General features: G+C 40.2%; 1 protein-coding gene across 2 annotated transcripts in view; it reads left to right on the top strand.

Annotated features, from left to right (window-relative positions):
- nfxl1 (nuclear transcription factor, X-box binding-like 1) overlaps positions 1-24,911 on the top strand; it is a 120,339-nt gene that overhangs the window by 7,735 nt on the left and 87,693 nt on the right. For both annotated transcript variants that reach the window (XM_078217048.1, XM_078217041.1), the window contains exons 3-11: positions 1,196-1,308; positions 2,978-3,108; positions 4,053-4,231; positions 4,320-4,481; positions 5,836-5,936; positions 8,487-8,601; positions 10,272-10,396; positions 12,532-12,654; positions 20,875-20,965. In XM_078217048.1, the coding sequence (XP_078073174.1) occupies positions 1,196-1,308; positions 2,978-3,108; positions 4,053-4,231; positions 4,320-4,481; positions 5,836-5,936; positions 8,487-8,601; positions 10,272-10,396; positions 12,532-12,654; positions 20,875-20,965 (1,140 nt within the window). The remainder of the gene's footprint in view (positions 1-1,195; positions 1,309-2,977; positions 3,109-4,052; positions 4,232-4,319; positions 4,482-5,835; positions 5,937-8,486; positions 8,602-10,271; positions 10,397-12,531; positions 12,655-20,874; positions 20,966-24,911) is intronic.

Here is a 24,911-nt window from a genome sequence, read left to right as displayed (position 1 = left end):
CAAAGTAGATGGGGGAAAAACTGCTTGAGAACAATAGGGCACAGGTTTAAAGTAATTGGCAAAAGAAGTAGTAGTGGCATGAGGGGGAACTTTTTAATGCAGCATGGGTTAGTCCTTGGAATGTTCTGCATGAGGATGTGGTGGAGACAGGTTCACTTGAGACATAGAGGGAATTGGATTATTATCTGGAAAAGAAGAATATGGAGGGCTACAAGCACAATGTAAATTGCTCCTTCAGAGAGCCAGCACAGACATGATGAGCTGTAAAGGCCAGTTTTGATCCATATTGACAAATTTGTAAGATAAAAGTTGGATATTTGTCATATTGAAGCTGTATTAATATTTTGCTAAGGCTGCATCTTGAGAATTGTTTTCTATTCTAGTCCACAAAAGCACTTTGAAAGCACTGATTTGTTGGTACAGCTTAGAAAAACAGCCTTGAAAGAGGGCAAATAAAAGATTCATTATAGAGATATACAAGATACCAAATGAAATAGAAAAATTGATCTGAATCTGTTTTCAAATGAATCACAAAGGCATGATAAAGATGCACAGGTACTCACTGGTAAAATACAAGTTCAGGGCTTGTGTCACACATTTTTCTTCCATGCTAAGATAGGAAGGTGATATGGGTGAAGTAGAAGATGAAAAATTCTGAAGTAGCAATAGTTAGATGTTAAGTGGAAAGTTCAGCACTTGGGCTAAATCACCTCCTCCAACTTGAGTTTTATATTGGTGTGGGTGGAGAACTACAATTAAGCTGCAAAATGGTCTAAATATACAGTACCTACATTAGTGGAATATCACATATGTTTAGCATTTGTACAGAGTAGTTTCAACTTTACAAATTCAGAATCAGTACAAAGTGAAGACCAAAATTGATTCCACCAGAGAAGTGAAAGTCCATTCTTCACCAGGCATTGTTGCTGCAGTTTGCTCTGTGTCTGGTTTGTCCCTGGTTGGATTCAGGCTGCATTTACATTATAACTGCTGATATTGGTGTGGTGCAGAATTGTTATGGTTCCAGTGTGCATACATCTTTTTAAATAATTAAAAATGAGAATTTAAGTTGGAGGGGAGTCTAAATTTCCCAGATGACGGTGAGTGGAGTGTTATATACTGTTACTCAGGAAATTAAAATATATTAAAAATGCAAGATCTAAAATTTTTGTGATGGATTAATCCTTTCATATAGGTGATGATTCTTCCAGAGAACTGGAACGCACGAAACAATATCTGAATGATGCATTCCAGTCAGGAGCTCAAACGTGCCTCATCTGCATTGCCTCAGTGAAGCGGAATCAGGCAGTAAGTATCGTCAAAAGTCTTTATATGTGTATTTGCCTCATGGTGAATCTAATAAAGAGCATTAACTCATGGTTAATATGAGATTCCCTTTTTAAATTTAACTGTGTTTCAACTTTTAATATTATATTGCAAATTTATGTACACAATTACAGTTTGTACATACTAAGAAACAACTATATTAGCTTTAAGTTTGAGTTTAATGCAGGAAAATCTGATGCTAATTCCTTTAAAATTCTAATATTTAGCGTAGATGATGGCATATAAGCTGACCCAATTTTGTTAGCCCCAAAAGTTACGGCCTAGATTTTCTTGTTAGCCGCAATTCTGGATGCATTGCCACTGCCTGCAATGTTTTTTCCAGCCTGACGATGCTGCCCAATTCTGCTGGAAACTTGTGATCATAACTGAAGCAGAAATTGGCAGTGGGGAGACTTAAAGATAAATTCTATGTTCTGCACCCTCTCCTTTCTTCTCCCCCATGTACTCTATGAAAGGTATGTTTTGTCTGTATAGCATGCAAGAAACAATACTTTTCACTGTATCCTAGTACATGTGACAATAAATTAAATCAAATCTAGCAAGCGTAGTGGAGTCAGGGAAGGAGAGGACACGTCCTCCTCTTAGGACAGTACCTACTGTATTTGGGTAAGTTTTAAAGGACTAAGTCTGAATGTATGAGTGGGTGGGTGAATTGGTTGGAGAGGGAGGGGGAGGTGGCAGGTTCATTGGGGTGAAGGAGGAAGGGAGGTGGATGGGTGAGTGAGTGGCTAGTTGGGTCGGGGTAGTTAGGTGATGGGAGGGTAGTTGGTGCTTAGTTGAGTTATACAGCTATTAGACCAGGTGTGAAAGGTCTATCTTTTTAACCTATACGAGAAGGCAGCATCTTGCAAATTTCATGACATTTTAAGAATTCATATTAAAATCAAGTGTTAATTATATGTAATGTCACAATTATATGTTATAAATTTGTGTTACAGATTACATTACCAACTTTATTAATTATTGGTTGTTGTAAAAACACATTTGGTCACTAATGTCCTTTAGGGAAGGATATTCTGTCACCCTTACCTAGTCTGTCCTACATGTGACTCCAGAGTCACAGCAATGTCCTCTGAAAAGGCCTAGCAAGCCATTCAGTTCAAGGGCAATTAGGGAGTGGCAATAAATACTGGTCCAGCCAGCGATGCCCACATCCTCTGAACGAATTTAAAAAAAAATAGGTGCAGGCTGGATGTTTTCTTCTGCGTGTTTTCTCAGCGGCCAACTCTCAACCTACGTTTTAAAGGTAATTGGAATCGGACATGTGTATTGATTTTTATTTAGGAATGTTGTAGCTTAAAATTCTGGAGGGATGGAATGAAGTGAATTTTTTTAAAAAAGTATCACCTCAACTTGTATTAATTATTTCCTGTCTTTTTCACCATATCACCAACTTGACTCATAGATTTTGCGAATTAGCAATATAAAAGGGTAATCAAGGCAATTCTTCCAATAGCATCATAAATGTATAGGAGTTAGAATTTTTGAAATTAGATATGCTCATTGGGTGAAAGAATACAATATATAGGACACAAACTTAGCACAGTTACTTTAAATACATGTTTTTAAAATAGTCTTTTTCAAGTAAACATGAATTTCTGATGCACCTTTTAATATTTTTCCTCTTTAGGTTTGGAGTTGCTTCCGCTGTTACTGTATCTTTCACATGCCATGTATCCAAAAATGGGCAAAAGACAGCATATTTCTTGTATCCTCTGTGTTGGATGATGATTTTGGGAAAAAAGATCATTCCTGGCCATGGTAAGCCACAGATTTTGCTCTCAAAAGAAGGACATTTATTTTAATATTGTATGTTTATTGCACTTTAAGAATTGTATCTTTTGAATTAGTGGCTAGCTCAATCGTGTAGTTAACCAATTTAAATAACCTGAAATGGCTTGATATACTCTTGAGATCCAGCTGTACTTTTCATCTTGTTTTCATTGTCTTTTCTATAACATGGACCCATTGTCACCCTTAAAATCTGTAACTTGCTTAATAATTAACGAGTGTGGCAAAATTTGTTTTGGAAACTTTCTAAATAGCTCTTTAGACCCTTTCTCTCAGCTGGAAAATATTTCCTTACAAAGCCTGCTCTAAACTCAGCATCTGGGATCTGCATGATGTAAAGATTCGCTGGTTGTACAAGAGATTGATGACTTGGAATTTTAATAATCTATGCATAGGCATCACCAACTGGGCAAGAAATAAAAATGATAACTGCGATCACTTTGTGATTGCTTAAATTGCTTAAATTTCAGAAGTTTTTGTGATACCTTGTGATATCTTCGAGATATATGTCGCAAACAAGTATGTTGAAGTTGTTTATTTGAACAATAGAGAAGTGTCACACTATCTCTTAATTTGATTTAAAGGGTGGTCTTAATATCATTGATGTATGATGGTCTGCTTCAGCTTTTAGTTTTGTAGGTTACACTTGATTATACATTTTTCCACAATTTTAAAACATACCTAAATTGTTAGTTTTGTTTTGTAATTTGAAAAATCATTTTTATTTTATTAACTAGTCTTTCTTTGTTGCACTCAGTATAATGGTTATTCACTCAATGTAAGCAATTATTACAAAAAATGCATGCAGCGCCGGAAAGATGTATAATAACATTTGAATGGTTCATGGTGTTTTAGGCAGGCAAAATTAATAATTTTGGTTTTATAAAAAAATATATTTTGGTATTCCTGTTTAGTCCTAAATGTAGGCACCAGTATGAACAGTCTCAAACTCCAACAAGATACTACTGTTACTGTGGAAAAGTTGAAGATCCCCCACCAGACCCTTGGCTTGTACCTCATTCCTGTGGCCAAGTTTGTGACAGAGAATTCAAGCCTTTATGTGGACACAAGTGTCTTCTTTTATGCCATCCTGGTAAAGTGATTTAGAATTGACTAATTGTTTTGCTCAATTTCAATAAACTTGGCTATGAGATTAAAAGTGCTTTGTGTTTCTGATTTAGGTCCTTGCCCACCGTGCCCAAAGATGGTCTCCATTACATGTTACTGTAAAAAGGCTAAACCAGTCTCCCGACGTTGCAGTGCTAAGGGGTGGTCCTGTCAGCAGCCGTGTAGCCGGCTCTTAACTTGTGGGCAGCATAAATGTGAAAATCCATGTCATACAGGTTGGTAAATACTACCATGCACCCAGGATGTTAGTTAAAGTGTAAAGATTTGGGAAAATGAGACAAGGTGCAGCATGAAGGATTATTGTAGACATCTTACAAGTAAAAAGTTGTTTACATCTGGGAATAAGTGTTTTAATTTTGACTGTAGGGAGCATTCTATTTGATGAAGAAAAATGTTACCATTGATTTCCAATCACTTTCTGCCTCGTTTAATCCAAATATGGTATATGTATAGAAGCAATGATCTTGGTAATTTATTCTCCATCTGCCTTGCAGCTTTACCACCTAAAGAGCAGAACCATTGGAGCATTATATTCTTTGTGATTATTCACAAGTGTAATTTTAAATGCAGCAGGGCAAATAATGTCTTTTAAATTGTCTTCCATCCAATCTAAGATGAGTGAATTTCCTTTTGTACATAATTAAATGTACATTTATAAAGTAACTAAGGCTCCCCTAGGTGAATGTGAGATACAACCTAACAGTAGTAAGGTAATATCTTTACCTTAAAAACATTCAACGAGGTCGCCTCGACTGCTTCACTGGGCAGGGAATTGCACTTGGGGGATCAGATACAACTAGAAAAACTATGCTTCTACTTGTAGAATTGTACTGCAAAAGTATACCAAGATGGAAATCGATTGTATCTGGCTCCAGTTCATGTAGGATTCCTGCAATGGTGCAGTGGTAGCACAGTGGCAGAGTGGGGTAGCATGGTGGTACTGCTGCATCACAGCGCCAGGGACCCGAGTTCAATTCTGGCCTCAGGTCACTGTCTGTGTGGAGTTTGCATATTCTCCTCCTATCTGCGTGGGTTTCCTCCGGGTACTCTGGTTTCCTCCCACGCTCCAAAGATGTGCAGGTTAGATTGATTGACTGTGCTAAATTGACTCTAGTGTCAGGGGAATAGCAGTGTAAATATGTGGGGTTACGGGAATAGGGCCTGGTTGGGATTGTGGTCGGTGCAGACTCGATGGGCTGAATGGCCTCCTTCTGCACTGTTGGAATTCTATTATTCTGATTGAAGAGTTGTTCATTCTGTTGATTTAATTCCAGAAGTGAGAGAATAGTGTTCTACATTATGTCATATTATCTTCTGCATTTTTGTTGCAATTACTGGTTGAAGACTGTACCTGTTTTATTGTTTTTAAAATTACTTGCTTTATTTAAAAATACTTGTTAGAGTATTTAAATGAGAATTCTTAACGTACAAAAAATAAAAATTGGCTAGCCAAATCCATGACACGCACAAAAACGGAGTACTTCTGAGCCTGTCTAAACAGCATGTGCTGCTATTTAAATTCAGAAATGTATTCCGAATTGTCCATAATTTAGAAAATTTCTGTTTCAGGTGGATGCCCAGAGTGTCCTCGTGTCAGCAGGCAGCGGTGCTTGTGTGGCAAGAAAACAGCTGAGCGGCTGTGTGCTAAACCACAGTGGCAGTGTGAGGAGGTAACCTGAAGTAAATTACAACAGATGAGCTGGATCGAACAATTGCCTTCCTTCATTTGCAGTCCTCTTTCTGTGTAAACCGAACCAGAATTTGTTATTGAAATCCATTGGAGAATTAGAAATTGAGGAAGGCAGTGAGGGGCAGTCATATTATAAAGACATCAGAAACTACTGAGTTGATCATATTAGCCAGTCGATACTCCAAATCTTTGTGGTGGTAGGAAGGAAATGCGTTAGTTTTGAGGGTCAGGTGAATAATCTGTACAATTGATCAGTTTAGATTTGATATGCAATTAGAAACTTTAGAATACCTCCATCCTATCGTACACAGCTTGTAATGTTTTCCACCTGGCATCATCAGCCCTGTGAAGTGCAAGTTTTCATTAAAATGACTGAAGAAACTCTGCTTGATATATGGGCCATTCCTGTAATGTGCAATCAGATTGGCTGAGCAAAAAGTGCAAGCTGGAAATCATGGTTCCCTGAAGGTTAAAAATAAGGCTTTTGGCATGTTTCCAGTTGAATTTCTAAAACCAAAATGTCTACCGTTAAATCTGTGTCGTGCCTATAGGTGCCACCTTATGTTAAACAAAACCTTTTATTGAAACTTTGTTGTCGTTTAGGCTGTTCATTATCTTTATTAATGTGGTCTTGCTTTCAGTAAAACTACCTGAAAAAAAATATAAATATCACCTTTGGGTGCAACAGTGCTATGCCCTGTGGCTATTTCGAGCAGCTCTTCAGTTTGGGTTCCGCCAGGACCACTCAGCTCCTGATCTCGTTACAGCCCTGGTCCAAAAATGGACAAAAGAGCTGAACTGAAGAGGTGAGATGAGAGTGACTGCCCTTGACACAAAGGCAGCATTTGTGTGGCACCAAGAAGCCCTAGCATAACTGAAGTCAATGAGATTTGGGAATGCGCAATGGAAAAATTTCCATGGGTTGAAGCTTTACCTTGCACAAAGGAAGATGGTTGCGATTGTTGGAGGTCAATCATCTCAGTTCCAGGATATCTGCTGTAGGAGTTTGTCAGGATAGTGTCCTAGGCGCAAGCATCTTCAGCCATGTTGTCAATTACCTTCCCTCCATCATAAGGTCAGATGTGGAGATGTTCACTGTACAGTGTTTAGCATCAATTACAATGTCTCAGGTATTGAAACAGTCCGTGCCTATATGCAGCAAGGCCTGAAGAACATTCGGTCTTGATCTGATAAGTCTCAGGTAATGACCATTTACAACGAGAGAATTTGACCATCTCGCCTTGATATTCAATGGCATCACCATCACTGAATCCCCACTATTGACATCTTTAGAGTTATCACTGACAGGGTAGATGCTGCAGGATATTTTCCTTTTGTGGGGGAATCTAAAACTAATGGCACAATTTAAAAACCTATATAACTATAAACTGAAGGCATTCAGTAGAGTACAGATCTTTGCTCCAATGTGTTAACTCCAATGTTATTACAATTACGCTGTTCTTCCTGAGGCTTTTCCCTGTTGTTGCTCTAACTATAAAACTGAAAAAAGAAACCTTTTTATTGAGTCATCTCAGAGGCCAATCCATATCCAACTGTCTGCTCTGAAAGCCCTCCTCAGCTGTGACAATTTCTACCATAACAGCTAAGAAAACTGACAACATTCTTCAAAAGAAAATGTTAATTCGCCCTATGCTTTTAAAAAATTCCAGAGTCTGGATTGGATGCACGCTTTGCCAAAAACTAACCAAAACTTCCTTGGACCATGCCTTATCTGTGTAGCAATTTTTGTTGAAATCTGTTCGTCAGTTTTGAGATACATTATTTACAGACTTAATAGGTGAAAACATTACATATGCCCACTTTCAGTAGCTGAGTGAATAAGGGGTCTCGCATTTAAGACTGAGGTGAGGATTGGGTCAATAATCTTTGGAATAATTTTCCCCATGAGAGTGGTGGAAGTTGGGTCATTGAATATATTCAAGACAGATTTCACAGAATTTTGATCTATAAGAAAGATGAGTGTTATTGATGTGAGTCAGGAGAGTCGAGGTCACTGAGATCTTATTGAATATGCTGTAGGCTCAATGCGCCTACTCCTACTTAGGATCAGCTTGATGTATTAGCTCATTATACATAATTCTAACCTTGTTTGTATCACCACTAGTGCGGAAGACTCCAAGAAATAATGCAAAAGGCATAATTTTTGTGTCTTAAATGTATATCCATTGTTTACATGTTTGTAATTATACCTGCTGGTTGAATGCAAGATGTATTATATCCATTGTGTTTTTCCAACTTTATGAAGAATCTTGAAGAGTATTAATTAGTAAAGATGTGGCTGCCCCAACAAAATTGTAAGCAAAAAGTAATTTTGCAAAGCATGGCTTTTTGGAGGGGGAAGAAATTGGTTTTGAAAATAGTCAAACTGACAAATGATTCTATGATCAGATGAACCTTTTCATTTTCTATCCTCTTGTTTATTTGTCAAAGACTTGATGTGCAAGTAAAAAAATAGTTTTAAGGATTTAAATTACAGTAAAATTTGTAATTCAAAACTATTACCGCTTAGGTTTGTGGAAGAACTCTACCTTGTGATAATCATACATGTGAACAGGTCTGTCATCGTGGAGTTTGTGGAAATTGTCCTCGATCGGGATCCAGGGCTTGTCCCTGTGGAAAGTCAAGTATGTAACATAAAACCTTCCAGTTCTCGTCCCTTTTTTGTCAATATTTTACCATTCTAAATTATTTTGTTCACAATTAACATGTATATTGGCTCTCTATAATTCCAGCCTTGGGTGCTATGGTGATTCAGTCCTGTGTCTCGGCCTCTGCTGCAAATAAATTGTTCTAAACAGCTCTAGTACTCTGCTTTCCAAATTCCATAATTATTGCTATTTGACTGTTGGCCATGGCACAGTTGGTAGCACATTCGTCTCTGAGTCACATGGTTTGGGCTCAAGAACCACTCCAGGGCTTGAGCCCAAAAATAAAGTCTACCATTCCAGGTACTGAGGAAGTGCTGCACTGTTACACTCGATTAATTAATTGGCTGTGAAACACTTTGAGAAATCCAGTGGCTAAATTGATGCAAAATCCCACAAGTAGCATTCAATCAACTAGAATATAGAAGATGTATATAAAATATAAATGCACACATGTTCGGGGGTAGAATTTGGATTTCACATTACTTTGGGCAGATATGTCATGTTGTAGGGACAGAATAATTTACATAATTGGGGGGGGGTATGGTCTGCAATTTTGAGGCACTTTCCTGTTAATTTGGCAGAGGCTGGCATGTAGCCACTACATTGGAGGACTTCAAGGCCTGGGAAGAGATGATGAAAATTGGCCTAAAAAATGTTTTGTGTCACTTTTAGGGAGAAATGGGTCTGCTTTCAAAAAATAATTGATCCCTGGAGGATCAATTTACCTTTATTCCCAGCAATCTTGGAGCTATTGGAAGACAATGGCATCGTGGTAATGTCACTGGCCTAATAATTCACAGACCCAGGCTAATGTTCTGGGGACATGGGTTCAAGTCCCACCATGGCATCTGGTGGAATTTAAATTCAGTTGATACCAAAAAATATCAATAATGGTGGCCAATCTGTTTTACTAATGTCCTTTAGGGAAGGACATCTGCTGTCTTTACGTGGCCTGCCCTATTTTTGATTTCAAACCCACAGCAATATGGTTGATTCTTAGCTGCCCTCTGCTATAACCTAGCAAGCCACTCTGTTCAAGATAAAGTCTACCATTCCAGGTACTGTGAAACACTGAGAAATCCAGTGGCTAAATTGATTTTGCGTAATCGAGTGTAACAGTGCAGCACTTCCTCAGTACCTGGAATGGTAGACTTTATTTTGATCAGCGAATGCTGATCTTTCCTGTAATGCCCATATCCCTTCAAAGGACAAAAAAGTATTTCCTGCCATGTCATGTGTATGCCAATACCCATCTGCACATAGGCACTGGCCCACACATGCGCAGAAATGCAATAATGTGCACACATCAATTTATCCAGCATGGTGACAACTCATTTTGCTTTCTTGGTTATTACAATATGCTCTTAGTTTGTGGATTTCTCAGAACATCTAGTGCACAAGCATTTCATTGATAGTTGAAGAAAACTTAATATTGGGAAGACTGAAGCCATAATTTTCAGTTTGAGTTTCATATTCCGGACCCTTGCTGCTGACACATTTTTTCCCCCAACCATGTATTATGCATAATCACAAAGACTCACCTTGAGAGCAAAATTCTTTGGTACTTTTTATCTTGTTTAAAAACTTTTTTGTTTCTTGTGGATAGAAACCAGAAACAAATTAAAAGAGTTCATTGCCTTATCCAGAATCTGCACTGCCCTGCACAGAGGATATACCAACCTGTGGTGATACTTGTGACAAGCCATTGGAGTGTGGCCTTCATAGATGTTCAATGCGCTGCCACAGAGGTCCCTGTGAAACCTGTAGACAGGTGAGGGCATGCATTTGTTCATTAGTGTGTTTTTTTTTAAATATAGAAGTATGTTATTAAAATACTTTTTTTAAAAACACAAATGTAGTTTTGGAGAAGGTTAGCTGACTTCCCTATTCCTGATGTGGAGATGCCAGCGTTGGACTAGGGTAAACACAGTAAGAGTTTTAACAACACCAGGTTAAAGTCCAACAGCTGCTCCTTCGTCAGATGGAGTGGATATCTGCTCTCAATAGAGAGCAGATATCCACTCCATCTGTCGAAGGAACAGCGCTCCGAAAGCTAATGGCATTTGCAACCAAATAAACCTGTTGGACTTTAACCTGGTGTTGTTAAAACTCTTCCCTATTCCTGTCATACGTATTCTCCAGAATTAATCTGCTTTTAGTGTGAGAAGCGAAGGGAGTTTTGTTGATGTCTGTTTTTTCACTGTGCTGCTAAAGTGATGCTTTGAAACAGTATTTTACATACAACCTTGCTGCAAACTGAATAAACTTCTTAACTGAAACATGAATGCACTTGTAGGACAGTAACCACCCACAGCGCACAATCATGCTAACTGGTGCAGATTCAAATGTTAAGCATAAAAACATAGAAGATAGGAGCAGGAGGAGGCCAATTGCCCCTTCGAGCCTGCTCCGCCATTTATTATGATCATGGTTGATCATCCAACTCAATAGCCTAATCCTGCTTTTTCCCCATAACCTTTGATCCCATTCGCCCCAATGCTATATCCAGCCGCCTCTTGAATACATTCAATGTTTTGGCATCGACTACTTCCTGTGGTAATGAATTCCAGGGGCTCACCACTCTTTGGGTGAAGAAATGTATCCTCACCTCTGCCCTAAATGGTCTACCTTGAATCCCCATGATATGGAGATGCTGGCGTTGGACCGGGGTGAGCACAATAAGAAGTCTCACAACACCAGGTTAAAGTCCAACAGGTTTATTTGGTAGCACGAGTTTTTGGAGCGCTGCTGCTTCACCAGGTGAGTGGCCAGACAGATCCTCAGACTGTGACCCCTGGTTCTGGACAACCCCACCATCGGGAATATCCTCCCTGCATCTACTCTGTCTAGTCCTGTTAGAATTTTAGAAGTCTCTATGAGATCCCCCCTCATTCGTCTGAACTCCAGTGAATCCTAACCTAGTCAATCTCTCTTCATACGTCAGTCCCGCCATCTCCGGAATCAGCCTTGTAAACCTTTGCTGCACTCCCTTGAGAGCAAGAACATCCTCCCTCAGAAAAAGAGACCAAAACTGCACACAATACTCTAGGTGTGGCCTCACCAAGGCCCTGTATAGTTGCAACAGCACATCCCTGCTCCTGTACTCGAAACCTCTCGCAATGGAGGCCAACATGCCATTTGCCTTCTTTACCTTTAACAAATCTTGTATCAGGTGAATGGAGAAACTTAACATCTTATTAAAGGCATAAACAAAAGTTTCTTGTTGGATGAGATAATTGCCATATAAATCTTCAAAACAGTAGGGTTCTTTTAGTTAGTTTGTGGAGTCAAAACTAATCAGATCATTAAGCACCTGTCTACTTTTAGAATTTTAATACAGTATTTTGATACCCTAAACAATGTTTGATGTCTTCTGTTAGAAGGACTGACTTATAAAGCACTTAAAATATTCTACATTTCAATTTGATAGTGGGTTGGCAGACTGGATTATTCCAGGATGTTTATTCCTTTTAAGGGAATCACAAGACTACACATGGGTGCATTTCTGAAGTTTTAAAAAAAACTGTTAGTGTATCACTTTCTTTAAGTAATCGGTATACAATAATTTGAAGATCATTGAAAAACATTAGATAAGTTTAGATAGTAGCACTTCTGAAATCATTAACTTTTAAAAGTCCAAAAAATTAACTATGACTTTAATTTTTAAAGATCAAGAAATTTGTATTCTATTAGCCGGAATATTACCATAATATTTCTAATGCTCAAAATTCAGAAGTAGAATGTGGTAATTTTGGGGAAAAAAACCTGGAGATGCGTATCATTCTTAGCTATATCCTGAATAAATTAGAAATGGCTTTACTATAAATTTTGTTACCTTGAAGCCATCTTGAATAAGGGTTAGGTCTTCTATCAGGATTCTTAAATGTGTTAGTTTCCAATTTGCAGGAAGTGGAAAAACAATGTCGCTGTGGGAAGCATTTAAAGACTTTGCCATGCCATAAGGAGTACCTGTGTGAAACAAAATGTACTAAATTGCGTGATTGCCAAAGGCATCAGTGTAAGAGAAAGGTAAGTGTGAAAGCCGGTCTGAATTTGAAATTTGTGCTAGTTATTTTCATAGCAGTAATGCACAAGAACCATGCAAGTTTATCCTCTGAGCTGTCCACCTTTTCATTAGACAAGTTACCAGAACAAATTTCAATTTAATTTAAAGTTGTTGATTAGTAGTAAAGTAATGAATCAGCCAGGTAATCATGCATCTATTGGGAACCATATGTAGGAAAGCATAATTGGAGATGCACACTATTCATTTATACAGTGTTTTGAGTGCAGTAAAACATCACAGGATGCTTCACACTACTTTCAAACAAAGTTTGATGCAATCGCATAAGACAATATTAAGGGAGATAATGAAAAGTTTGGTCAAAGAGGTAGGTCTTAGAATATCTTAAAGGAGGAAAGAGAGGTGAAGCGAAAGAAATAGGCAATCTTAGTGATGAGTGGATATGTGGCGGGGAGCTCAGTTTGGGGGCAAATGTATGTGAACAGTCTGGTTCAACCTCAGTTGGTTGCCTGGGAGATGTTTATCATCGTGTCTGGGGAACAGATTTGTTCTGGAGGGAAAAAGGCAATGGCTTTGGTCTTCCCATTGTTTAATTGGAAGAAATTTCTGCTTATTCAGTACTGCATGTCTGACAAACAGTTTAACAAATTAGAGGCATTCGGGAAAACTAATGTGTTTTTGGATGATGTCACAGAGGGGCAGCATATAGATAAGAAATAGGAAGGTGCCAAGGATAGACTCTTGGGGACATAAGAGGTAACTAAATGTGAGTTGTGAGGAGGATGCAAGGAGGTTTCAAAGGGGGTTTGGGCAGGCTGGGTGAATGGGCAAGAACATGGCAGATGGAATATAATGTGAATAAGTGTCAAGTTATTCACTTTGGTAGAACAAACAGAAAGGCAGAGTATCTTTTTAATGGTGAGAGGTTGGGAAGTGTTGATGTCCAAAGGGACCTGGGTGTCCAGGAATTAGGAAGGCAAATTGTATGTTGTCCTTCATTACAATGGAATTTGGCTTGCTACAATTGCATAAGAGTCATGGCGACACTGCACCCTGGAATATTGTGTGCAGTTTTGGTCTCCTTACCCAAGAAAGGACATACTTGTCATAGGGGAAGTTCAGTGGAAATTCACTAGACTAGTGTTGTCTTATGAGGAGAGATTGAGGAAACTGGGCCTGTAAGCTCGAGAGTTTTGAGGTAATCTCACTGAAACTTGACAAAATTGTGACAAGGGTAGGTGTGGATAGGACGTTTCCACTGGCCGGTGAGTCTAGAACCAGGAGACATAGGGTGGGATTTTCTGGCCGTACTCACCCTAAAACCAGAAAATCCCTCGCCCATCTGAGGTCAACAAAGCTTTCCGTGGTCTGCCATTTGCCTGCTATGATTCCCGTGGCAGGTGGAACGGGAAAATTCGCCCCGTAGTCTCAGAATAAAGGACAGGCCATTTAAGCCTGAGGTGAGGAATTTCTTCACTCAGGATGGTGAATCTTTGGAATTCTCTATTCCAGAGGACTTTCGAAGCTCAGTCATTGAGCATTTGAGCATGTTCAAGACAGAAATCAATAGGTTTCCAGATACTAATGACATCAAGGGATGTGGGAATAGTGGAAAAAAATGGAGTCAGATATTATTAGGTGTGATCTATTTGAATGGCGGAGGAGGCTCGATGTGTCGAATGGCCTACTCCTGTTCCTATTTCCTGTGTTCTTAACTGGGAATGAGAAGAAAAGACATTGCAGGTGATTCTCTGGCTGTGACTGGAAAGATAAAAGTAAAACCAGGCAAAGGCACAGGAACGTTTTAAAACGAAATTTGACACTGAGCCACATGAGTTGCTGGGATAGATGGCATAAAGCTTGGCTAAATACGTAAGTTTTAAAGCAGGATAGGGAGGTAAACTGAGAGGGGTTTAGGGAGGGAGAGTCAGAGGTTAGTAGCTGAAAGCACAACCAGCAATAGCGAAGCAGTTAAAATTGGGGATGCTCAGAGGCTAGAGGAAATTGTCGAGATAGGCAGGAGTGAGGTCATGGAGGAATTTGAAAACATGGATACAAAGTTTGAAATTGTGGCTTTTCTTGATGAGTTTTAATGCAGGTGAAGCGTGCAGGGGTCCATGGATGAACAGGACTTGAGTTAGGACATGGGCAGTGGGGTTTTGGATGACCTCACATTTACAGTATATAGAACATGGAAAATTGGTGAGGTGTGCATTGGCATAGTTAAATCTAGAGGTAGTTAAGACATGGTGAGGATTTCAGGAACATATGGGTCAAGACAGGGAGAGGTCAAACACTGTAATGGAGGTGGAAGCAGGTGGTTGATCTTAGCTGTGCAGCTGCTGATATATGTTTGAAAGCTAATTTTGGTTAAATACGAATCAACATTCCCCAAGAGCAAATTAATTGTTTGATTCATTGCTTTTAAAGATACCTGACTGTGTGGAAAATGGTCACCAAACCTATCCACAAAACAGCATATCTACCTGCAGACAGTAATTCATGTGTGTTGAGACTATTGGGAAATTTGAGATGCAGTGAAGAGTTTTATGTATACACTTCTTTTAATTTTAAACAATCCAAAGTCTGTCTTCTGAACAAAAATCTTGCGAATATTCTTCACGTTTAGATGCACGATATTGTCCATTTGGTTAAATTTTTGAAATTGACATTGCGCATCCTGATTCAGCTGACATCGGCCTTAGTTCCCAGCAGATGTCACTGTTCTGTGATTAGAAGCAGGAACCTGACTTTTTTCAAAATTCTACGGGATTATTGAAGCCAGTTTTAGATGACTCATTGGTGCACAAATTGAGATTAGCCAGTACATGGACTAGGGCTCAAATTTTGAACCTTCCTGGTCTGTAAACTATCACTTGATGTTTTTATCCATCGGACCACAGAGATTTTCTGCTATATTAAGATGGGCAATACTTCTATTATTAATTTAAAAATTAGATTTGGGAATGGGTGATCAGTGTTGACCTAGTCAGTGATGTCCACAGCAATTGTTTTAATTGTTTGCGTAGAGTCGGATGTACAGACCTTTAGACAATTAGCTACAAATAAAAACACAAAAATGCTAGAAATGCATTTTGGTTCAGGCAGCATCAGTGGAAAGGGAAACAGAATAAATGTTTTAGGAAAATGATAGTTTATTGGAGCTGGAAAAAGTTAGAAATGTAATAGGTTTTAAGAAGTGAAAGGGGAATGGTGGAAAAGAGCAAAAGCGAAGGTCTGTGATTACACCAGCAATGAGATGGGGCAGGAGTAGACCATGCTCCCTGTGAAGTCTGCTGTGCCATTCAGTATGGTTATGGCTGATCTTGGGCTTCATCTCCACTTGCCCATGCTCTCCCTATATCCCCTGAGTGACCAAACATTTGTCTATTCCAACCTTAAACTTAGTCAACAGTGGAGCATTGAGAACCCTCTGCGTAGAGAATTCCAAAGATTCACAACTCTTGACTCAAGAAATGTTCCTCATTTCAGTCCTAAGCGGTCAACTCCTCCTGTGACTGTGCCTCGGTGTTCTAGATTTCCCAGCTAGTAGAAACAAACCTCTACCTATGCTGGCAAGCCTTTTCATGTTGTATGTTTTGAGAAGGTCCCTTCCATGTTTCTAAACTTTGGAGAATATAAATACATTTTACTTGGCCTCTCATCATGGGTCAACCATTTTGCCCTATGCACCAATCTAATGAAACTTCACAATAATACAGGAGACTGAGAACAGCTTGGGAGCATGATGAAGAATTAAAATGATAGATGACTGAAAGCTCAGAGTAATGCTTGTAAACTGAAGATGTTTTGCAAAATATTCACATAATCTGTATTTAGTCTCCCCAGTGTTCAGCAGACTGCATTGTGAGCAGTGAATATGGCATACTAAATTGAAAACACTTTCACCTGAATAGGTTTTTGAAGTCTTGGACAGGGAGGAAAGAGGAACCAAAAGGACAGGTGTTACATCTCCACGTGCCTGCGTGGAAAGCTACCACGGAAAGGAGACAGAATGCTGTCAGTGATTGAAGGGTGGGCCAGAATGTCATAGAGTGAATGGTTTATTTGTAATGCCGAAAGGGCAGCGGAAGATGTACTTGGTGATGGCATCTCTTGGATGTGTGGAAATGGCAGAGGATGATCCATTAGATAATGGAGGCTGCTGGGGTGGAAGGTGAAGACAAGGAGAACCCTATTCTGGGAGGAAGGGGTGAAAGCAAAAGTGTGGGAAATGGGGTGGATAGAGGTTAATAGCCAAGCAACTACTGTGTTGTGAAAATGAAGGCATATCAGAAGGACTGAAATGGAAGGTGACAGCAAGGAAACTGGAGGATTGGAATGGAGTCTTCGCAGGAGAGGCCTGGATGGGTAGCTGTGGGAGTCTGTGTGCTCATAGTAAATATTTGTTGCTAGCGATCCCCAAAAATGGAGGCAGAGAGGTTGAGGGAGAGGAGTTGGAAATGGATTGAGAGAGAAGGATGAAAATTGATGAAGTTTTCCAGTTCAAAGCAAAAGTGGAAAAAGGCACTGATACAGTCATCAATATACTAGAAAAAAAGAACTGAAGGAGAGTGCCCAGAATTAGACTAGAAAAAGGAAAGTGCCATGTAGCTCACAAAAAGGCAGGCGTCACTTGGCCCCATGAAAGTATCTATAACAAATTTTATGTGGAGGAGGTGAATGGAGTTAAAGGAGATTTGTTTAATGTGAGAACAAGTTCAGCCAGGCACAAGAGGGGTCAGTGGTGGGTGGGGACTGGTTGGACCTCTGTTCAAGGGAGAAGCAGAGAACCCTCAATGTTATGGTGAGGGAGGGCTGTGTAAGAGAGATTAGATGTTCAGAGAGAAGAGGCGATGGTTAAGGCCAGGAATTTGGAATCTGTTGAAGTGACAGAAGATATAGAAGAGTCATAGAGGTCGGTGGGGAACTGTTGGACAAGGATAGAAAAAATAAGGTCAAGAAAGGAAAAAATTCAGCTCAGTTAGGCAGGAAGAGGCTGAAACAATAGGTCTTCCAGGGCAGTCCAGCCTGTGGATTTGGGAACAGAGTAGAAGCGTACTGTTTGGCCTTGGGAGAGCTTGAGGTTGGAGATTGAGAGAAGTTCGAGAGAGAGCTGAACTCAGCAACAGTCCGAGAAACAATGGTTTGATTGTTGATGGGATCGTGGCTGTGATGCTGGGATTTGGACCTGGGAGAACAGCATACAGCAAGTTTAAAGGGAGACCGTTTAGAGAGGATTGGGGAATGGAGAAATTGAGATGGCCATGTCATGCCGGCAGTTCTCAATTAGAGTAAGGGGCCAGGAGGAGGGGTACAGATGGAGGGACAATACTGGAACCTGTCTTTAAAAACAGGACTGCTGTGCAGGGGAGGACTCCTGGCTGAAAAAGTGGATGTGAAGATTTGGAAGTAGAACTTGGATGTGCCAGGATGTGGATGTAAGGGGTTGAAGCTAAGGCATTTGCTTCGGACAGATCATTGAGCCAGACAAGGGGATGTTGGAGGCTAGCAAAGGGTAAGATTAGAAGAAAGGATGAAGTCAAATATAAGTAATAGGAAAGAAAGATTTGAAGGGGCGTTGCTGAAGCTTGTGATCCTTCACACCTGGAAGGAAGAAAGTCTTTTGATAAAGTATTCTGTATAACACAGTATGAAATGCAACTGTGGACCAGGACAGCTTTGAAAAATAAGGTGCTAATCTTCAAGCTCACATTAAGCTTTATTGAAGCACTTTAGGAGGTTGCGGGCAGAGGTCAGCATGGGACTGATGAAGAATTAAAATAGATGGCAACCAGAAGTTCAGTCATGCTTGTGGGCAAACCGAAGTGTTCTGCAAAGTAGTTAGCCAATCTGCATTTTTGTCCTCTCCAATATAGAGCAGATGGTATAATTAAATATTATATACTTAATTGAAAGCAGTACCTGTAAATCTGTTTCATCTGAAGGAGCGTTGGAGTATAGTGAGGAGAGAGGAAGTAAAAGGGCAGGTGTTGCATCTCCTGCGCTTGCATGGAAAAGTGCCTTGGTTATCAATGTGGTTTAACATTTCTTCAATTCTTGGATCCATTCAGATAAAACATATTAACAACTGTAATGCCTGCTCCTCATTTTGTTTTCTGCAATTAGTTGTACCCTCTTTATACTGACAGCAATATTTTCGCCCATTTTATCCTTGGACTTCCAGTCATTTAATATTTTGGTCATATTGATTTTGGAATTATAAAAGTGAATAGCAACTGAAAAAGAAGGATTTGCATTTATTTAGCACCTTTCATGACTGCAGGGTGCCTCAGAGTGCTTTACAGCCAATTAAGTACATTTGAAATGCAGTTACTATTGTAACATAGGAAATGCAGCAGCCAGTTTGTGCGCAGCAAACTCCCACAAACAACAGTGTAATAATGATCAGAAGATCTGTTCTTGTGATGTCAGTGAAGGGATAAACATATTAGGCAGGATACTGGGGATAAGTCCCGTGCCCCCCTTCGACATGGGATCGATCTTATCCACTTGAGAGGGTGAATGGAGCCTCAGTTTAATGTCTCATACGAACCACATTCCCTCACTGGAGTGCCAGCCTGAATTGGTAAGTCATGCCCAGCAACGACATGTCATATTTATACATTTTTTTAAACTATGAATTTAGTTTAGCATGGAATTTTGAGGGACAGGGTGAAAGAAAAGGCAAAGAACAATACAGCACAGGAACAGGCCCTTCGGCCCTCCAAGCCCGCGCCGCTCCCTGGTCCAAACTAGACCATTCTTTTGTATCCCTCCATTCCCACTCCGTTCATATGGCTGTCTAGATAAGTCTTAAACGTTCCCAGTGTGTCCGCCTCCACCACCTTGCCTGGCAGCGCATTCCAGGCCCCCACCACCCTCTGTGTAAAATATGTCCGTCTGATATCTGTGTTAAACCTCCCCCCCTTCACCTTGAACCTATGACCCCTCGTGAACGTCACCACCGACCTGGGGAAAAGCTTCCCACCGTTCACGCTATCTATGCCTTTCATAATTTTATACACCTCTATTAAGTCTCCCCTCATCCTCCGTCTTTCCAGGGAGAACAACCCCAGTTTACCCAATCTCTCCTCATAACTAAGCCCCTCCATACCAGGTAACATCCTGGTAAACCTCCTCTGTACTCTCTCCAAAACCTCCACGTCCTTCTGGTAGTGTGGCGACCAGAACTGGACGCAGTATTCCAGATGCGGCCGAACCAACGTTCTATACATCTGCAACATCAGACCCCAACTTTTATACTCTATGCCCCGTCCTATAAAGGCAAGCATGCCATATGCCTTCTTCACCGCCTTCTCCACCTGTGACGTCACTTTCAAGGATCTGTGGACTTGCACACCCAGGTCCCTCCTGGGTAACATCCATGCCTGAGAAAGATCTGAAAGCTACAACATCTTAAGTACTCCCAGCCTCCACCATTTAGAGTACACCAAATCCGCAAACTGACCTGGTAATGAGACTGTAAGAAGCTGTTTTTGTGATCTACAGAAAGTACAGCAAATAACTTTGGCCTATGACTTTGGCTGTTAAATTCATATAAACCGCAGTTCAAGACTAAGGAAGACCTTCCATTCAGCATTATAATGTACCTTCTCCAAAGCAAAACATCTATGTGCAAAACTTTTTTTTAATTGAACTTGTAAAAGTGCACTATTTTCTCCAACTTTAATTTCCTTGTGATTGTGAGTGGGTGCTATGACTGAGCCACAGCTGATGCAATAGAACACTAGGTGACATATGGTGTGATCGACTTGATCTGTACTGGTCTAAGTTGACAAAATGTTCCACTTGTGTAGATAACCGCAAAGTCTATTTGTTTCAAAACAAATCAGAAGGGTATCGGGATTTTAATTGCCTTATATAGCTCATTTTGAAACATACAATTCATATGGGGATACGCACTTTTATAAACATGGGGAAGTACCTGACAGTTCAAGCATTATCATATGATAGATAATACTTGGTCTTTAGGACCATGGTATAGCACCAGCTGTCGTATTTTCAGTCTACAGTTTAATGCTTTCAAGGCAAACTGATGCAAGTTGAAGCTAAGAATTATAAGTTGTTGTATCAGAGACTTGTCTTTGTGATGTCTAATATTTTGAAAATTTAATTTAATCTTGAATTTAAGAATTTCCTATTGAGTTGACAGTAAGGACACTTGTTTTCACGAGTAATTCTCCTTCATTCTTTGTTTTTAGTGCTGCTCTGGTAATTGTCCTCCATGTGATCAAAACTGTAGTCGAACTCTTGGTTGTAGGAACCACAAATGCCCATCAGCCTGTCACAGAGGTAATTTTCACTCATTTAAAATGTATTTTTAAATGTTAAAGTGTTGCACAATAGAAAAACAAAATTGTTGTTTGTTTGACATGTAATGTGTCCAGGTTTTAGGTTAATCATAGAATTTTGCAGAAGGAGGTTATTCATCCAGCCTGATTGGAAGTGGTTGTCCTGAAGGAGTTAGCCACTTAGTCATCATATTCAGCTACTTGTTTAAGACTGAGATCAATAGATTTGTGGTATACAAAAGTATTGGGGTTCTCATTGTATAATGGAACAGCAGAATAGATCTCTGAATAACCTTGTGCTCGTTCAATTTTTCACTATTTCCTGGATGAAATCCTCCATAAGTTTCAACAAAATTCAATTTCCATTTACTGAGAAACAGCATTTGGGTTCCCATTTCTGATTCCCTGCTTCAAGACATTTATTTTCATGTCTGTCTCTTGTTTTCACCTTTTTTTGGGGAAAAAATTTTTGGTATAAAAATAATATATTTGAAAATAAACATGCTGAAAAATGCGAGGAAATCCTATTTACAAATGATTTGGACGAAAGGTTTTGATAATCTAAAAGTCAATTTTTTGTATAAATATGTGGAATGTTGCACTTTCGTGTAAATAACAAATGGCTATCATTGACTATAACATGCATGTTTTAATCTTCTTGGGATTAACAAATACTATATCCTAAAGTTCCTAAAACAAATCGTATCCTCTACAAACATACAAAGAAAGTGTTTCTTGCTCTGATGTAGAAGGAATATAATTTTGCTTCACAAATAGACTTGGCTAATGGTGCAGTAGCAACAAGGTCATCGTGACTGCATTGCTGTCAGCGGCAGGCATGGTGTTCCATAGTAATATGGTGTGCATTCTTTTCATTCCACACAACCTGGACTAATTAAAAACAGAACTGGTAAAAGCTATGTTAAATATAATCTCTTGCTTTAAAGATTGATCCAAATGAATCAATTTTTCCTTGCAGTATAATCTTTTCAAAATAATATTGCCATCATGGCATAGCAAAAATATTTCATTGGAACAAAAATTGAAAAGATCCACAGAATGTGGAACGTTTTTAAAGTTCTTGGGAGAAAAATGCCTCTTGAACAACTATATGTGCAGGAAATGTCATTATTTGGTCCTCTTGGGCTCTAGGTTGCTTGTCATGAGGCTATGTCCCTTTAATCAACTGACTAGAAATTTTGCAATTTGAAATAAGACACAATGCAAGACCCCCTGCCAAGATGAAAGCAAAGAATGAAGGAGAATTACTCGTGAAAACAAGTGTCCTTATTGCCAACTCAATACGAAATTCTTAAATTCAAGATTAAATTAAATTAGACTGGAAATCGCTTAGGGCTGGGGGCCTGGACGGGGAAGAATTTATAAAATGCGTACAGGAAGGTTCTTTGGAACAATATGTTGACAGTCCAACTAGAGAGGAGGCTATACTGGACCTAGTACTGGGGAATGAGCCCGGGCAGGTCATCAAAGTTTCAGTCGGGGAACATGTGGCAAATAGTGACCACAATTCTGTAAACTTTAGGATAGTAATGGAAAAAGATGAGTGTTGTCCTATGGGTAAGGTGCTGAATTGGGGGAAGGCTAACTACAGCCGGATTAGGCAGGATTTGGTGGCTGTTGATTGGGAGAGGCTGTTCAAGGATAAATCCATATCTGGCATGTGGGAGTCTTTTAAGGAGCAGTTGATAGGACTGCAGGACAGGCATGTGCCTGTAAAGAGGAAGGATAGGAAAGGTAGGATTCGGGAGCCGTGGATAACCAGTGAAATTGTGGGTCAAATCAAAAAGAGAAAAGAGGCATACATGAGGTCCAGGCAGCTAAAAACAGATGGAGCACTGGAGGAATACAGAGAAAGTAGAAAAGAACTCAAACAGGGACTTAGAAGGGCAAAAAGGGGTCACGAAATGTCCTTGGCAGACAGGATTAAGGAGAATCCTAAGGCATTTTATACATACGTTAGAAACAAGAGGGTTGTTAGGGAAAGAATCAGACATCTCTGGGACACTGGAGGGGAATTATGCTTGGAACCAAAGGAAGGAGGAGAGATCCTAAATGAATACTTTGCATCAGTATTCACAAAGGACAGTGTCCCAGAGATGTCTGATTCTTTCCCTAACAACCCTGGTTGTTGACTGGTACTGTCTCAGAGATGTGTTGACCCCTGAGAAAAAATCTCAATTACAAGGGAGGAAGTGTTAGGTTTTTTAAGAAGCATTAAGACAAACAAATCCCCAGGGCCAGATGGCATCTATCCTAGACTCCTCAGGGAGGCAAGAGATGAAATTGCTGGGCCTCTGACAGAAATCTTTGTCTCTTCACTGGACACGGGTGAGGTCCCAGAGGATTGGAGGGCAGCAAATGTGGTCCCGTTATTTAAGAAGGGTAGCAAGGATAACCCGGATAATTATAGGCCGGTGAGCTTGACGTCCGTGGTAGGGGCGGCACGGTAGCACAGTGGTTGGGGCGGCGCGGTAGCACAGTGGTTAGCACTGCTGCTTCACAGCTCCAGGGACCTGGGTTCGATTCCCGGCTTGGGTCACTGTGTGGAGTTTGCACATTCTCCTTGTGTCTGCGTGGGTTTCCTCCGGGTGCTCCGGTTTCCTCCCACAGTCCAAAGATGTGCGAGTTAGGTTGATTGGCCATGCTAGAAATTGCCCTTAGTGTCCTGAGATGCGTAGGTTAGAGGGATTAGCGGGTAAATATGTAGGGATATGGGGGTAGGGCCTGGGTGGGATTGTGGTCGGTGCAGACTCGATGGGCCGAATGGCCTCTTTCTGCACTGTAGGGTTTCTATGATTTCTATTAAATTGTTGGAGAAGATTCTTAGAGATAGGATATATGCGCATTTAGAACTGAATAATCTCATTAGTGATAGACAGCATGGTTTTGTATGAGGGAGGTCATGCCTCACAAATTTGGTTGAGTTTTTTGAGGTGGTGACAAAAATGATTGACGAGGGAAGGGCCGTGGATGTCGTCTATATGGATTTTAGTAAAGGTTTGACAAGGTCCCTCATGGCAGGCTGGTGCAAAAGGTTAAATCTCACGGGATAAAAGGTGAGCTAGCTAGATGGGTGGAGAACTGGCTTAGCCATAGAAGTGGAGATGCCGGCATTGGACTGGGGTGAACACAGTAAGAAGTCTCAACACCAGGTTAAAGTCCAACAGGTTTATTTGGTAGCAAATTAGCCATAGAAGACAGAGGGTAACAGTGGAGGGGTCTTTTTCCGGTTGGAGGTCTGTGACTAGTGTTCCACAGGGCTCTGTACTGGGACCTCTGCTGTTTGTGATATATATAAATGATTTGGAGGAAGATGTAGCTGGTGTGATCAGTAAGTTTGCGGACGACACGAAGATTGCTGGGTTTGCGGATACTGGTGAACATTGTCAGAGAATACAGCAGGATGTAGATAGGCTGGAACATTGGGCGGAGAAATGGCAGATGGAATTTAATCCAGATAAATGCGAAGTGATGCATTTCGGTAGATCTGATGTAAGGGGGAGCTATACAATAAATGGCAGAACCATCAGGAGTATAGACACACAGAGGGACCTGGGTGTACAAGTCCACAGATCCTTAAATGTGGCAGCACAGGTGGAGAGGGTGGTGAAGAAGGCATATGGCATGCTTGCCTTTATTGGACAGGGCATAGAATATAAAAGTTGGCATATGATGTTGCAGCTGTATAGAACGATGGTTAGGCCATATTTGGAATACTGCGTCCAGTTCTGGTCGCACACTACCAGAAGGACGTGGAGGCTTTGGAGAGTGTACAGAAAAGGTTTACCAGGATGTTGCCTGGTTTGGAGGGTCTTGGCTATGAGGAGAGATTGGGTAAACTGGGGTTGTTCTCCCTGGAAAGACGGAGGATGAGGGGCGACCTAATAGAGGTGTATAAAATTATGAAGGGCATAGATAGGGTGAAC

The sequence above is a fragment of the Mustelus asterias genome, chromosome 1 (genome assembly GCF_964213995.1).
Source record: "Mustelus asterias chromosome 1, sMusAst1.hap1.1, whole genome shotgun sequence".
Taxonomy (NCBI): Eukaryota; Metazoa; Chordata; class Chondrichthyes; order Carcharhiniformes; family Triakidae; genus Mustelus; species Mustelus asterias.
The sequence above is the reverse complement of the archived record's forward strand: the minus strand, read 5'-3'. Positions and strand labels throughout refer to the sequence as shown.